Source organism: Polistes fuscatus, unplaced genomic scaffold (assembly GCF_010416935.1).
Source record: "Polistes fuscatus isolate 324 unplaced genomic scaffold, CU_Pfus_HIC Scaffold3, whole genome shotgun sequence".
NCBI classification, from domain to species: domain Eukaryota; kingdom Metazoa; phylum Arthropoda; class Insecta; order Hymenoptera; family Vespidae; genus Polistes; species Polistes fuscatus.
The window spans coordinates 14,157,601-14,175,188 of NW_025113107.1; the positions used below are offsets into that span (position 1 = coordinate 14,157,601).

The 17,588-nt window shown below is 31.7% G+C and overlaps 1 protein-coding gene across 9 annotated transcripts in view; it reads right to left on the reverse strand.

The window, feature by feature from the left end:
• LOC122519095 (ras GTPase-activating protein raskol) overlaps positions 1–17,588 on the reverse strand; it is a 135,004-nt gene that overhangs the window by 50,013 nt on the left and 67,403 nt on the right. For 6 of the 9 annotated variants that reach the window (XM_043638301.1, XM_043638296.1, XM_043638295.1 and 3 more), the window contains one exon: positions 9,583–9,651. The exons of 2 other annotated variants lie outside the window; for them this stretch is intronic. In XM_043638301.1, coding sequence (XP_043494236.1) covers positions 9,583–9,651 — 69 coding nt within the window. Of the gene's footprint in view, positions 1–9,582; positions 9,652–12,637; positions 12,770–17,049; positions 17,156–17,588 lie in introns of those variants that run through there. One more of the 9 variants, XM_043638302.1, reaches the window with a different exon arrangement.

A 17,588-nucleotide genomic window follows, 5' to 3' on the forward strand; every position in this document is an offset into this window, starting at 1 on the left:
TTATGGTTGATTGTAAAAAGAAAAAAGAAAAATGCGAATAAATTGGTATAATAAAAAACAATTCCAGTATGTATAAGTTTGAAACGATAAATCTTTTCTGTTAGGTAACTTGATAACTACTGGAGGGTACAAGTTCGAATGATTTCATTCAGTCGTATGATTAACGTCTTGGACGTTAGCACAGAGTTACGACATTAGAGGATAAATCTATCGAGTTGTTGGCTTTGATAAAGGGCAAGCCCTCTTCTTCTCATTTACGGGAACGTATATCAACTTTTTGATGCGAGAAATGCGAACGGGGTGGGGATTGGGAAGGAAGGGAGGGGGGGGACCGACAAGAGAATTTATTTATGGGATATATTAAACCCTCCCTCCCTCTCTTCCTCCCTCTCTCGTAGGATATTTTTCTCTACTTAAAGAAATCTATACTTTACGAGCAACAGGTGGTAAACTCTAACGAATATTGTTTCGTCTCGTACACGTAGGAAACGTGCACAACACGCGCACGCGCATACGCATGTACAATACACAAACGTAGATCTTTCTTCGATTTTAATTGCAAGCTAGACTTGGTGGCCCAGTTAAAAAGCTCGAAGAAAACGCCTACGACGCTACGACGAGTTAGGAAAACACAAGATGCTTGCTTGCTTTAGCGAAACAATCTTTGTATTTGTATAAACGCGTGCTGCTAGTGTGTACTTTGTGTGTATATTTGTTCGTTGTGTGAGACTAGTAAGCACCCACGCGCTTGAGGCGACGGTACGAGCATAAATTATGCATTAACCGATCGCAAACCGTAGTCAAAGTGCAGTCCCTGTTGCACGTTTCGCGATTGTTCGCAACGAATAGGATAATTCCGAGTACGGTGGTGGTGTGGTCAGTGAGCGAGCTTCGTTGCTTCCTTAAGCAGCTATCCTAACGTGTAGAAGAAGTTTATAAACGTATATTCTTATAGTCTCGTGATTATACGCTATGAAAAGAAAGTAGTCGAGTAAAGGTGGCAAGTGGGTTGATTTTAATGCCAATTGTGTAAGCTCTAAGATATAATTTACTTTTTAACTGTCAGTCTACTACTTCGTCTCTTACGGTATTTCATCAATCTTCATTTTAAATATCTACAAAGAAAAAGAGAGAGAGAGAGAGAGATAATTATATCATTTTCTCTGTGATTAATTACGAGTAAATGAATTTTGCTAAATAATACGTTTCAAGATACGAAATTGTCAAATCATAAGTTCCCGGATGAAAGTTATGCAATTAAATATAAATCTCATTAGGTAGATTATTGCAAGAGGGACATTTAAAAGATTACGCGAGAATGAAATGAAATATATTTATGTTTATTGAATAATTCATTCTCGGTGTTAAATAAAAATCAACTCGAAGAGTAGAAAAGAAGAAGGATCGAATATTTTAGTCAAAAGAAAACAGCTGAGTAAGATTAGTTAACTATTGATCAGAAAATCCGGAGATTCATAGATTCGAATGCGTTTCCTCGTTAGTTGGTACTTACTTTCTCTCTTGAAAATATTCTCTCTTTTCCTTTTTTTTACCTTGTTCTCTCTGTACGATCATAAATCATTCTCTCTTTCTCTTTTTCAGTACCAACGATTCTCATCTGTAGATCTCGTTTGTAAAACGCGAACGAATCGAAAAAATCTTACGTCGGAGATACTTCGTTTCCCGAGGGTGCAATTTTCAGGTGAATAACAGAGCCTACCTATATATATATATATACACCTGCATAGATTTATATATATATATATGTACATAATATACTTGTTTGTATAATAAATATATAGAAACAAGTATATGATCTCTCAGTCTCGTTCGTTAATCAGCCTGAAACATTGTGACCCGTTGACTAACGACTTGCTTGTAATTGCTCGGCCTCTGGGTAACAAAGATAATAAGAGAACGAGTTTAATAGGCCAAGTGAGTTCTCACAAAACTTGTGGAAATAGAGTTGTTAAGAATTAATCGGCGTCAGGGATGTTCGCAATTACTATGACAATTTATCTACAATAAATAATTAAATATATAATATTTGTATATTTTATCCAACTGACGCGAATTATTAAAAAGAAACAAAAATATGATTTCTAAGTTGGGAAAAAAAAGATTTCGAATAAGAGCTCGAACATATTTTTTTTGTTTAAAAAATAAAGTAGAAAACAAACAAAGAAAAGAAAGAAAATATGAGCGAAAGATATCGATTTCTCTCGGAAAGAAAATTTAAAGAACGAGTCCCTGAAATGTCTTTCTACCACCTGCCGAAGAATCGTGACTGGAATAAAAGCTGCGAATTCGAAAGGTTCTCGCACCTGCTCCTCCTCTTCTTCATCTTCTTCATCTTCTTCTTCTTTTTCTATGGGTGAAACGTCGAAGCCGAAAACTGGTGCACTCACGACGAGAAAGGAAGTTTAACAAAGAAGGGGAATATTTGGTAGAAAGAGAGAGAGAGAGAGAGAAAAGTTATGGGGAACCGACTACGAAAATATCATTGACCTTCTCGTTATTTATTACCCTTCGTAAACTTACCCTCCTCCCCATGAATTCTATTTTAGTGTCACACTTTTTCGCAAATCTGTAGGGGATGCATACGTAAAAAAAACTTATCGAAGATTATTTTATTTATCGGATGAAAATATTCAAAGTAGTTAATGATCTTTTATTGGACTTTGACCCGAGTCAAGTGAAAAAGGGAAAGGAAGGAAATTGAAAGGACGGAAGAATGGTTTTCCTTCCATTAGTCCTAAGTAAGCAAGCAAGCAAGCAAATAAGCAAGCAAGTAAGTAGAAAACGTTACGACGAATAAGAATAAAAAAAGAAAGAAAAAGATACGCTTAGTCATGGCGGTAGGTGCAAACAGGTGCGAGCCTGTGGAAGAACGATATCCTTTTATCTGCTTTCGTGCGATAAACTCGTCCTTCCTTTACGATTACCAAGCAGTTCTTCGTGGTTCTTCTTAATCGTTACGCGTGCCAAACGATCGGGAGTTCGTTTCTTTTCTAACGGGAGCTCTTCTATCGATAGATTATAGATAATTCTTCTTTAATAGCCGAATATCAATAGGGGGAGAAAGTCAAACTTTTGATTTTATTTCTTATCAATTCGTATCAATTCGTATCAATTCGTATCAATTCGTATCAACGAGTTCCACTCGCTGATTTTATTTTTATTTTTTTTCTCTACGAGCGTGATTTTAATTAACCCGTATTTAATTTCACAATGTGTACTTCATTTCTTTATTTTTAAATAATATGATTTTAATTGACTCATCTTTAAAACACATCGTTAAACTAGTTACATTTACGTACTTGAATTTTTTGTAAGTATATTATTTTTATTTCACTCAGATAGATCATAATTAAATGATTATTTCATATATAATCATGGTGTTCAATATTTTACGAATATATTAAAAGTTATTATAACATTTATAATTTAAATTTAAAATGCAAGAATATCTCGTTAAAAAAATACAATGAAAAAATAAAATTGACCCTTTTTACGGGTGCCCCATATCATTAACAACACAATTGGCCCTCTCAAGAATACAATCTTCTCAAATTATTTATAATACTATATTAACAAATTATGTATTTATATAATATGAAAATGATGTAGTATTAATATAAGTAGTAGCTTATTATAATATACATACTTAATGATAGTCATTTATACATTTACACCGATAAACAAAAAAATACAAGCAATGCTATATCATTTCCAAATTATATCATTTTCTTCTCGTAATGTAGAGTCGCGAATAGCAGAGGTAATTTGGGGATAAGGTAAGATACTTGAAAAAACATTTTGCAAGTATTATCTTCGAAGAAGATGTTGTTTTATCATGAAGAAATCGATCCAAAAGGTGAATCTCTCTCTTTGTCTTTTAACCGTGGAGAAAAATTGTCTGCCGCCTAAGACATAACTTCTCGGAGAATTGAACAAGCTCATTGCTCGACCAAATACGGAAAAGAAACGGAGTCAAGCAAGAGAACACCACGACAAGGTTTATAACTGGTTTTCACTTTCGTGCAACGACGACGACGACGACGAAGAGGACGAAGACGAAGAAGAGGAGGAGGATGAGGAGGAGGAGGAGGAGGAGGACGAGCTTCGGATATTACAAAGGAAAGGATGATAGAAAGAAAAATCAAAATAAAATATATAGAAAGATGATAAACAAAGAAGTGAAAGAAACTTTTCTTCCGAACGATCTTCTCACCCTTGAATTCTGTAAAAATGAAAATTCATATACCGAAAATTACATTTAATTCGTAAAAAACAGAGAGAGAGAGAAAGGGTGTTTATGTGTGTGTGTGTGTGTGTATAAAATAAGATTCGAGTGTTCGTGGGAATGCGAAAACACGCACGCGAACACGCTCTCCTCGAGTAAAAGATCTTCCTTCGAGATAGATCAAGACGTCAAGGTGAAAGATCATCCTTGGAGAGAAGCTTCAAAGTTATCGAACTCTTCCACTGTTTTGTAGTTGAGGAAAAGAGAGAAACAGAAAGAGAGAGATAAAGATAGCTAAATGGATAGGTATAACAGACGTATACACTTGCCCCATATACACATGTTTATGATTAAAAAAGAAAGAAAAAAAAAAAAAACCAGACAAGAACTGTAATAATAATGAATATAAAAATACTTGGCGGGATATAAGAAAAAGAAAAAAAAGAAAAGAAAAAAGAACTAAAGATTCGTCTTTTACGATCAAATCCATCAATCATCAATTTTCTTTTTCCTGAAGAAAGATAACGTGCATGATATGTACACACACATACACACATATATGAATATATATATATATGTATAATTGTATAATTCGAGCATCAGAGACTCGCGACGGATTCGAACAGGATACCACCACCCACGATAAAATCTAATCTATCTAACTTAATCTACGTTTCTGCTATCTCCTAACTCTTCTCTCTTTCAAAATTTGTCTTATATTTATTACAAGGCCTTTTATATATATTTCCGTGCAAATTGTTAAAGTAATTTTTTTTGTTCATTTCTATTTATATTTTAATATGAAGAATATATAATCGATTATTTGTTCATTTTCGGGAGAGAAACATCGAATTAAACAATAATCTAATTGGATAGATTAGAGAAAAACAATTAGTCTTAACGCGAGGTGACGTTAGCAATATAACGTCGTGACACTTTAGAGGTGATAAGAAACGCTCAAAATTCCTCTTTAGTTCGTTAATGCACAAGAAAACACGGTAACGGTAGAGAAATTATTGTCGTCATCGTATAAAAATAGATTAAATAAATGAAATATATATATGAGGAAGAGAAACGAAACGACGACAACTATTTGCTACCGTTTTGATAAAAGCAACAAAAAAAAGAAAATAAAAAAACAATCTCAAATCAAATTAGCACCGATATATGTTCACTTTAAACGGATCAACGTTTGAATAAAATATATTACCTCTCCTCTATATATGTAAAAATATATATATATATATATGTTTAAAGAATATTCATTTTATTATTGAAATAATGTGTATTATTATTATTATTTGGAACACCACTCGAAAGGAAGAAAAAAAATGAAACCACTAACGAACGAACAACTTCCCGTTCCCGAGCTCGATTCGACGAGACGCGGAGGCGCGTTCAACGATGTTCGCATCGACGACGGTAGAGAATAAGAACGACGACGACGACTACGACGCACCAAAAGGAGGTGGTGGAGGTGGTGGTGGAGGTGGTGGTGGTGGTGGTGGAGGAAGAAGAAGAAGAGAGTAGTAGCAGAGAGGATGGATACTCGCAGTAGGCGGATCGAGAGAAGCACTCTCGATCGTCTACCGTCGCGCGGGAACATCGGAATTGGACTGTTGTCTCGTTCCTTGGATTCCCCGAGCGTAGGAGGTAACTGCTATAACTTCCACCATTGGCCACGATCACTTCTTGGCGCTTTCATCGTATCCCCACCCCTCCTACCATCCATTTATTGGACTACGTCGATCAGCTGATCGGCCCGCGTCGAGTGTAATTCGACGACGTTCATTCGATTTTCATTTTCATTTTTTCGCAACTCGGAAAAGGCTTAAAGAAAATAAATCAAAATGGTTAATATATTCGTTAAAAATTATATATTTGATATTTTTCTATCGAAGAAATTCAAGTAGTTCGTAATATTATTATTGTTATTATTATTATTATTATTTAACTGGGTCATTCGTCGAGGGGTTTCCTTTTTTCTTTTTTTTTTCGTATCAAAGATAAATTTTCAATGACGTAAAAAAGGAGGAGATTTTTACTAGCTCATTGAAAGAAAGAAAAAGATGTGTAGGGGGAAAGGAGATAACGATAAGAGAGTGAGAGAATGAATAGGTTGGAACACGTAAAGTGGCACGCGCGCCAAGTCGTCTGGCCAGAAACGAGAAACAAATAGAGAAGAACGGGAGGAAGAGGGGGACATAAGAGAAATCCTTGTAATAGTAGTGGTAACAGCGGTAATAGTACTACCACTATATAACTGCAACGTGCAGTTAGTGTTGGTAGGAAGAGATCCAGACTTGAGCTTGAAAAAGAGGGAAATCTTAACGGAGAATGATGGCGACCTATGTCGAGCCACGAGCTATTCTCAGCTGGGGCCCCCCTGGATTCTACGGGGATCTGATAGGGAAAAAGGAAAAGGAAATGAAAGATGTCCCTACCGTTCTCTTTCTCTTCGTAAATTACTCTTCCTCATCCTCCTTCTGCTATCAAAGAACCCAGACCCACCACGCGCGAGACAATCGACGCCACCGGACATTATTTTTAACGCTCGATGTGCAACAACTATCATCTTGTCTCATTTTAAAATTAACGAAAAATCAAATTTACTTTTTTACGATAGAACGAGAAAAAAGATCTACGACGACGCGCTATTAACCCACTTTATAATTCCATATTTTTTTTTCTACGCAAATAATTATCTCTTAGACGAAATTTATTTGAGGTAGATGAAAAAGTTGTTTCGCAATTTGAAGAAAATAAAATTAACCCGAGTCGGATATTAAACGAGCATACCATTTTCCGGGTAAGAATTGTATAAAAAGAAAACAAATTTACGCGTTCTTTATATTTAACTTGAAAGTTCATACAACGATGTTATAATAAATAAAGAAAAACTTCGTATGCGCGCGAGAGCTAAAAATGTACGTTATCTATATGCGGATAAGTGTTTCTCAGTTGAGAAATTTTTTTTTTAACGCCCATTAATTATCAATCGAAGCGTAAGGTAATTGTAGCTCGATGACATTATATTTAAAGATCCCGTTTATATCTAGACTCAATGATAACAAATTATCGAGTACACGATATTTTTAGTATATCTAACTATAAGTAACGTACGTCTTTTAACTATCGACGTTATTGACCACGAGATAGTAGGCCAAGGTCGATTACCAAGATGCGTTAAAAGCATTCTCGTCTTCAATGAGTTTACCTCGCTACGACTAAAATTGGATCCGTTTCCTCTCTATTCATTTAATTTTACGTTCACCCACTCACTCACACACGTACACACACATACGCAAAATAAAAAAATTAAATAAATAAAACCAAAAAAAAAAAAATGCATGCAAATATTTTTGTTCAAATATCATCGAAACAATAAATTATTCCGGATCTATCCTAATCGCAAATGTTCGTAGATGAAATATGCATGAACCAAAAGTATTTTGAAAAAGCTCGTATTGTGACCTACTCCTTCGAACGCGTACGTGTTTGCTAACATAAACCGAATAAGATAAAACACGGTAGCATTGAAAACGTGTCCAATAGGAGAGTAACCAGGAGAAATAGAGACAACCAACTAGTAGGGAATAGTAATAAAGTGAGTTCTCTAAAACCACAGGCAAAGAGAGTGCGCCACGTTCCTCTGCTCTCTATAGTTTGACGTAACTTTGGCGCATTAACTTGGCTCACGGCCATGCTGCATCATAAATATGCTCTGGCTATGGCTAATCGTACTTTTCGTAACGCGACAATGTCTCTTCCAGTTCTACAAATTTTCTCTTTATTGTACCATTCTCCTAGGGGTGAACTTGTGAAAAAGATGGAAGAGTGAGTGTGTGAGAGAGAGAGAGAGAGAGGGAGAGAAAATTATGAACTCTTTCGTTACAACATGTTCTGGTACAACTCTTAAATGGGTCAGTAGTTCGTACAGATGCACGGATGACCCATCTAGGGATTTCTAGTAATAAAAGGTTTAATATATTATTACTATTTATTACTAGGTATAATAATAACGAATTATTATTTTATATATTATTATTTTATTTATTGAAAATAAATATATATTATTTTATTTATATATTATTTATATTATTTATATTATTTATATTAATTATATATTTTATATTTAATATATAATATTATTATATATTAATATATACGAATATATTATTTTATTTATTGAAAATCAAACGAATTATTATACGTTATCGATATTTTTGTTCTTTTTGCAATAGTATTATATAATCTAGGAATCATAGAATTCGTTAAACTGTATCCCGATATTTCCCTCTGTCCGTCTTCCTGTCTCTATCTATCCATCATCATCCATTTCAATCGATCTCCGCATAGCAAACGTTCAAATCTATGTATGTACATTGGTAACATGGAAATGCCCGTGGTCGACCGAGTATCTAGAATTTCTAAAGGACCGATAATCGGGAAGCCGATACTCCTTGCCAAAATGCGTCAATTCGAGAAAAGAAAATCCCGTCACGTATAAATACGTCGATCGTTAAATCATTTCTTTCTCTCTCTCTCTCTCTCTCTCTTTCTTTCTTTCTACGAGAAATCGATTATTTCTTTTTGCCATTCGAATATTTTTTTTCCAACGAATTTAAACTTTAACGAGAATCGAGTATACACCGTGTGTGCCAAGTTATTTTTCCCCCGAGGATATTATATTTCCAACGCGTACACAACAGCAAGTTAATCCTCCGTTGCACGGGATTTATTTTGTAGGAAAAATATTGAAATAAATAAATGCGTTTCCTAACAGAGAACTGGAAAAACATTGAAATTCGGCGCAAACATCGAAGATATTTTCCATAGGTGTTCCTATAGGGATGTTGCGTTCGTATTTCGTAACAGAAATTATACGTGCGAGCGAAATCAAAAATTCTTTTGACGCGGTCGAGTGAATCGTTCAATTTATATTAAAATTGCGGATACATTTTTTCGAAGAGAAATTGCTGTATGTGTCTGTGTGTATGTGTGTGTGGTCCAATTGATGGTAGAACGTCAAAAATGACGTGACGTGTTAAAGAGTGAACCTATTACAACGACGATATAGGAACGAACGAGCTTGGATTGCGAGGAAAAGTTAGGTCGAGTAGTAGTAGACACTTTGGGGTGCTGCTCGAGTAGCAAAAAATAAGAGGAGATGCCTTTTTGAGATATTAAACGAATACTCGAACGATATAAAAAGCCTGTCGTCATTACCTGTATATGGATTTCGAACGACGTAATTAATGGTACATACATACACACACACATACATACATACATACAATAAAGTGTAGGTATATATACACAGTTCTCATTTTTACCTTGATCATACTGCTTCACGATTATTTCCGGAGGAAATCCTCTCGGCAATGAGTGTGTCTTCAACTCACCTAAAACAAATAGCAAAATATTATCCGAGTTAACTAATGGTAATATACAAATTTAAATAATTACTTCGATTAATGCGTTATATAATATAATTAACAATTAGTATTAGATTGGTCGAGATAAACGAGATTAATATTATAAAATATATTAATATATGTATATATTTGTTTATTTAGATATATATAAAATATATAAACAAATTTGTGCGCCAATCGAATATATTATCTTTTCTCCACGATATCTAATTAATTAGATCTAACAATACATATATATATATATATAGATTTTCGTATTTCAGATTAAATATTGAGTTACATTTTCAAATCAATCCAGACCTTGCTTGAAACAAATTTGCGTGCCAATCAAATACATTATTTTTTTCTACGATATCTAATTAATTAGATCTAACAATATATATATATATATAGATTTTTGTATTTCAGATTAAATATTGAGCTACATTTTCAAATCAATCCAGACCTTGCTTGAAACAAATTTGCGTGCCAATCGAATACATTATTTTTTTTCTACGATATCTAATTAATTAGATCTAACAATGCATATATATAGATTTTCGTATTTCAGATTAAATGTTGAGTTACATTTTCAAATCAATCCAGACCTTGCTTGAAACAAATTTGCGTGCCAATCAAATACATTATTTTTTTTCTACGATATCTAATTAATTAGATCTAACAATGCATATATATATATATAGATTTTTGTATTTCAGATTAAATATTGAGTTACATTTTCAAATCAATCCAGACCTTGCTTGAAACAAATTTGTATGCCAATCAAATACATTATTTTTTTCTATGATATCTAACTAATTAGATCTAACAATGCATATATATATATAGATTTTTGTATTTCAGATTAAATATTGAGTTACATTTTCAAATCAATCCAGACCTTGCTTGAAACTAATTTGTATGCCAATCAAATACATTATTTTTTTCTACGATATCTAATTAATTAGATCTAACAATACATATATATAAATTTTCGTATTTCAGATTAAATATTGAGTTACATTTTCAAATCAATCCAGACCTTGCTTGAAACAAATTTGTGTGCCAATCAAATACATTATTTTTTTTCTACGATATCTAATTAATTAGATCTAACAATGCATATATATATATATATAGATTTTTGTATTTCAGATTAAATATTGAGTTACATTTTCAAATCAATCCAGACCTTGCTTGAAACAAATTTGTGTGCCAATCAAATACATTATTTTTTTTCTACGATATCTAATTAATTAGATCTAACAATGCATATATATAGATTTTTGTATTTCAGATTAAATATTGAGTTACATTTTCAAATCAATCCAGACCTTGCTTGAAACAAATTTGTGTGCCAATCAAATACATTATTTTTTTTCTACGATATCTAATTAATTAGATCTAACAATACATATATATATATATAGATTTTCGTATTTCAGATTAAATATTGAGTTACATTTTCAAATCAATCCAGACCTTGCTTGAAACAAATTTGTGTGCCAATCAAATACATTATTTTTTTTCTACGATATCTAATTAATTAGATCTAACAATACATATATATATATATATAAATTTTCGTATTTCAGATTAAATATTGAGTTACATTTTCAAATCAATCCAGACCTTGCTTGAAACAAATTTGTGTGCCAATCAAATACATTATTTTTTTCTACGATATCTAATTAATTAGATCTAACAATACATATATATAGATTTTCGTATTTCAGATTAAATATTGAGTTACATTTTCAAATCAATCCAGACCTTGCTTGAAACAAATTTGTATGCCAATCAAATACATTATTTTTTTTCTACGATATCTAATTAATTAGATCTAACAATGCATATATATATATATATATATTGATTTTTGTATTTCAGATTAAATATTGAGTTACATTTTCAAATCAATCCAGACCTTGCTTGAAACAAATTTGTGTGCCAATCAAATACATTTATTTTTTTCTACGATATCTAATTAATTAGATCTAACAATGCATATATATATATAGATTTTTTCGTATTTCAGATTAAATATTGAGTTACATTTTCAAATCAATCCAGAGGTTGGTTGTACATAGCAGTTTATTAGTAGTGGTAGGGATTCGTGGTATCGGATATAGGTCAGGAATCGTAAGCGTAGAATAGAAATGACGTAATGGAAAGAAGTACGATCTCGAAAGTTACATATGTAACACCCTTTAAGTAAAAAAATGCATTTCGTTGGCGAGAAAAAGAATGAGAATTAGAAAGAGATGGAAAAAGGAAAGAAGAAAGGAAAGAAGGAGAGAAGGAAAAGGAGTAGAAGCTGCAGAGCAACTCTTTCCCGCACTTTCGAAGCCGACGAAACGCGTAAAAATACTGTTGGATACTTTCCAAGTGATCTTTCCTCGCGTAAACATTCGGGAAAAGCATTCTATCCTTTCCCAACGTGAATATCTTTTATCCCAGTGCATGAATATCACGTACGTGTCTAAGTATATGCTGTTTGTTTGTTTATCGTGTGTATGTGTGTATATGTGTGGGCTAGAGACGAGCAAAGAATACGAAATTTGTTAGCGCAGATGTTTTTTCTCTTATTTTTTTTATCAAATACCTTAACCCTTTTTCAGTAAATTCCATTTGAAACGAAAGTACGATTCAATTGAAACATTCCAACGAGAATAAATTCTACGATTTGAGTGTGGTCATCTTTTGAAGGAATAACGCGTCGTTATAAAATTTGCAAAATATCTAAACTTATTGTTTTTTATCTTGAAAACGTTGCTCGGGTTCTTGAAATACGATAAAAGAGGTTTCATTGCGTTAGATTGGCAACACCCGTTACAAACACAATTGCGAGGAAGTAGACGTGGAAAAGAAAAATAAGAAAAATAAGAATAAAAGATTGCGCTTGATTGTTTTTTTTCTAAATATGGCTTAATAATTGTCTCGGTGATGTCTACACCTGTATGTGAGAACTTACATTCGACCAAGAGATGATCAGTATCTCGTTCTCGTTCTCGTTCTCGTAGAGACGACGACAGCTCCGGACCCAAAGTATGCCTCTGTTGTGATACTTTTCTTTGCAGCGTGGAAATTCTTCTCAATTGTGGTGCTACATTCAAACGAAGTTCTTTTTCTTCCATTCTCTTTATTTCCTTCCTTTTTATTCTTTCTTATTTTATTTTTTTTTTCCTTTTTTTTCGGGTAAAATAATTTAAGATAAATTATAAAAAAATGTAAAAAAAAAAAAATAATAAAAGAAATCTAGGAGAAAGTTTAAACGCGAGAAAAAAATTTAATCGAACTGAAGTCGATAATATATAAAAAAAAGAATCTCCTATTTTGGTATATAATAATAAGTTCGGAGAAATAATTAAACGTATTCGAACGTTTTTCTTTCCACGCTTGATTTTCTTCTCGTTAAATCATTTTCTCCTATTTCATACGAAACCAATCTAATTCTCTAAAAATAATTAATCGTTGTAATTAATGTAATGCCTGTGTAATTTAATAGCCTTTAACGGGGGGGGGGTTGGGGTTCACATGATCCACCATATCGTCGGAGAGGCCCCATGCCAATATACGGAAATGCGATCGCGAGTGCAAATCTCTTTACAAACGTAATCAAAAAAATAAACAACAAGTACATATGCGTGCCATGTATGTGTGTATACGTCGACGTTGTATTGGTTGTGTCGTAGTCTTCGTCATTCATCTCTCCAAAGTGCGAGAGAAACGACGTTTTCTCGTTTCTAATCTCCGTTCGTTACGTTTCCCTCGAAGTAACGTGATATATATTATCGTTATTATTAACTTGTTGAATAATTATAACGCAGCAAAATATTTCACGTTATCTTACGATAATAATGGCAACATCAATAAGAAATATAATAATCTACAAACGTAACGAATTTAAACATAATAAACATAATAACGAAATAATAATCCTACTAATCGTAACAAAAAATTATTGGAAGGTTATAATTTACGATTTTCAAAAATTAATACAAATATATATTTTATTAAAAAATGTTTTCAAACAAAAGAAACATAATAACGAAATAATAATCCTACTAATCGTAACAAAAATTATTGGAAGGTTATAATTTACGATTTTTAAAAATTAATACAAATATATATATTTTATTAAAAAATGTTTTCAAACAAAAGAAACATAATAACGAAATAATAATCCTACTAATCGTAACAAAAATTATTGGAACGTTATAATTTACGATTTTTAAAAATTAATACAAATATATTTTTAAAAATGTTTTCAAACAAAAGAAACATAATAACGAAATAATAATCCTACTAATCGAAACAAAATTATTGGAAGGTTATAATTTACGATTTTTAAAAATTAATACAAATATATTTTATTAAAATATATTTTCAAAAAAAAAAATAATAACGAAATAATAATCCTACTAATCGAAACAAAAAATTATTGGAAGGTTATAATTTACGATTTTTAAAAATTAATACAAATATATATTTTATTAAAAAATGTTTTCAAACAAAAGAAACATAATAACGAAATAATAATCCTACTAATCGTAACAAAAATTATTGGAAGGTTATAATTTACGATTTTTAAAATTAATACAAATATATATTTTATTAAAAAATGTTTTCAAAAAAAAAAATAATAACGAAATAATAATCCTACTAATCGTAACAAAATTGTTGGAAGGTTATAATTTACGATTTTTAAAAATTAATACAAATATATATATTTTATTAAAAAATGTTTTCAATATTTACAAAAAAAAAAAAAAAAACACGTATCACCGTTTGTGGAAAATAATTAATTGATTCGTTTATACAATGAGTTTACGTTTATTAAATTTTTCCTTGAAAATGATTAAATATATTCTCGCGACCCACGTGTATGAATTTTTCATTTCGCATAAATAACGAACGTATAGCATTGATTAAATAATTAACTATAATACTCGAACGTTAATGTTTTTCGAGGAAAGAAAAGAAAAGAAAAGAAAAGAAAATAAAAGCAAAGGCGTTTACTTAGTCTTTCCCGCGTCTTTCGGATAGAGAATTTGAAAAATCTCGCAATCCACGATTCTCGTTCTCTTCTCCGGCTTTCGTAACGCTCCTTTTGCGTTTTGCGACGCGAGACCACCGTGTACATTGTTTTCCTTGAGTGTTTCGTAAGCCAACCCAACGAGCGAGCGAGCGAGTACGTGGGTAGGTGAAACTCGACGATTATTAGAGCTCCGAGTGAGAGAGAACAAAGAAAATTCTCGAAAGGGACCAACGCTTGAATGAGATAAAAAACGAGAGAGAGAGAGAGAGAGAGAAGAAGTGACGAAGATCGAGCTACAACGAGCAGCATAGTAAATGGCGTTTCCTGTGACTATTTCAAAGTGTGCATAATCTTCGCATCCGTACAAGGAGTCTCTCTCTCTCTCTCTCACTCTCATTCGTTGATAAAAACGTAGGCGTGATGTAAGATTAAATTTGAACAAGTCTAGTGATAATTTGATCATACCTACGAAGTACGATCGAGAGAAAGTATTGAAATGAAATTAGTTAACTTGTTATAAGAACGATCAATGTGTTTCAAGGTTTTTCGTCAATGTTAAAAAGAGTCGATCATGGTCGCAAAGTATCGGATGCGTGTATACGTGTTCATATGCATGAAGCATAATTAAACGAGAGCAAGCAAAGAGAAAGAGAAAGAGAAATAGAGAGAGAGAGAGAGATTAAATTGTACCACGTTGTAACCGAAGTACAGAAGTGTAGGATCGCGTTACGAGGGCTTGCCATTGTCTTCTCCTGTTACCGAGCCAAGTACAAAGTGTCTGCCCTACGGCAAAGCGTGCCCAGACTTTATTGTCCCTTCCTCGTCTTTCCTTTTTTACAATTCGAAGCTACTACTACGGAACGTGAGTACCTTAGTATGAGTATACTTCATAAGCTCGTCAAGCGTATATCCCTCGAGAAACGCGTATCGCTTTCCACATTTTGTAAAAATATTTATCTGGAAAACGGGTTAAATCTGGAAAGAATTTTCTCGTCGCGTGATTGAAGTTTATCATGATTTTTCACAAACGTATAATCTTTTATTATATATATATATACCTATATATATTATATTTTTATTTTATATATTATATATTTTATTATATTATATTTATTTATTATTATAATTTTTATATTTAATATTATATTTTTATTATTTATAAATTAATATAATTAAATAATAATATTTTATATATTATAAAATATAATATATAAAATAATTTATATAATATATATATATATTTATATATCATATATATAATATAATATATTTTAATATAAATATTATTTATATTTATTATATTATTTTATATATTATATATTTTATTATATTATATTTATATTTATTATATTATATTTTTTTTTATTATATATTACTTATTATCCTATATATAAATAATAATTGCTCCGCATATATATATTTATATAAATATTACATGAATGAAATTTATATCATTTAAATTTGTGCATAATTATATATCATAGAAGAGATAATATTTTTTTAAAAATTGACTTTTAAAATCATCTAGAGGAGCCTTTTGATCCGTCAAAAGATTTTTAACGCATCGCGTATAAAATGCGAGTATCGTATAAAACCTTTTTTGAATATCAATGAATAATTAATATAACGAGAATAAACCACAAATGAGAGAGAGATAATATGAATATGCAGAATTTAAAAATTACGAGACATTACGGAGAATTAAAAAATAAAACATAAGAGAGATGATACGGTGACCGTGAACTCGAATCTCGTATTCGTCATACATTGTGCAAGACTAATTTTAATATTGCGTTGGAAAAGATTCGAAGTTGAAAGAGATGAGATGAAAAGAGAACGAACAGATAAATCAGTTTTCATGAAAATTTTCTTCCATTATCTATCCCTAATCTTTATCTTTCCCTTACGCGTGTATACACACACATACACACACACACACAGATATATTTAACTAAGATAAAGTTTTACGAGAGATGATAATAAAAATGGCGAATATAGTCAGGGAAGATTATATGGCGTTGGGTTTTGGTTAATGACGTAAACGTAAATAAAGTGCGGTTTCCATTTCCGTAGAAAAACATGGGGGTCTCTCCGAGTAGCCAATGCGGTTTACCACAGCCGGGGCACACAGCCACATTGCACATTTTTTAACACAATGCAAATAAATTTCAAATATATCTATTTAAATATATTTTTGTCAAAATATTTCATCCGTTTTTTTTTAAATTACTATTGATAATAATTTAATTAATATTTAATCGATATATCCGCGTGTAATGTAAAGCTACTACTCTCGTATAGAAAAAAAAAAAAAAACAAGGAAAAAACATTGATGAAAAACTTACAAGAATTTTCTGGACACTCGTCTGAATAAGAATTTAGTTTCTTTTTACGTCGTATAATCGACTTCCAAACCTTCTTACTCTTACGGCTCATCTTGTACCTTTGTCGATATTAATTACATCGAACGGAGTTGAGTTCTAACGCTTTGTCGAAGCCGAAAAGACACCACCCACAAAACGTTTCAAGTTTCCTACTTGAAATTCGAATAAGACGACCAAAGAGTTTCCATTTAACGGGATTGTAATAACCACGTTTACGTGTATGAGCACTAAAAATTTAACGATGACAACACTAAAAAAAAAAAAAAACGGTTTTGAAAATCACTGTAGATAATGGAAACACCGTTCAAATATTAAAACACTATAATGACAAATTAATAAACGTAGTTGCAACGAAGTATTTCAAAGCCGAGATTTTTCATTTGAAAAGACAAATTTGGAAATGCAATATTAATGGGTGAATTTAGAATAAGAAAAAAAACACCATAAAATGACACCGTGTATCTAAAATCCTTGTTTATTCGTAAGCTCTTGATATTTGT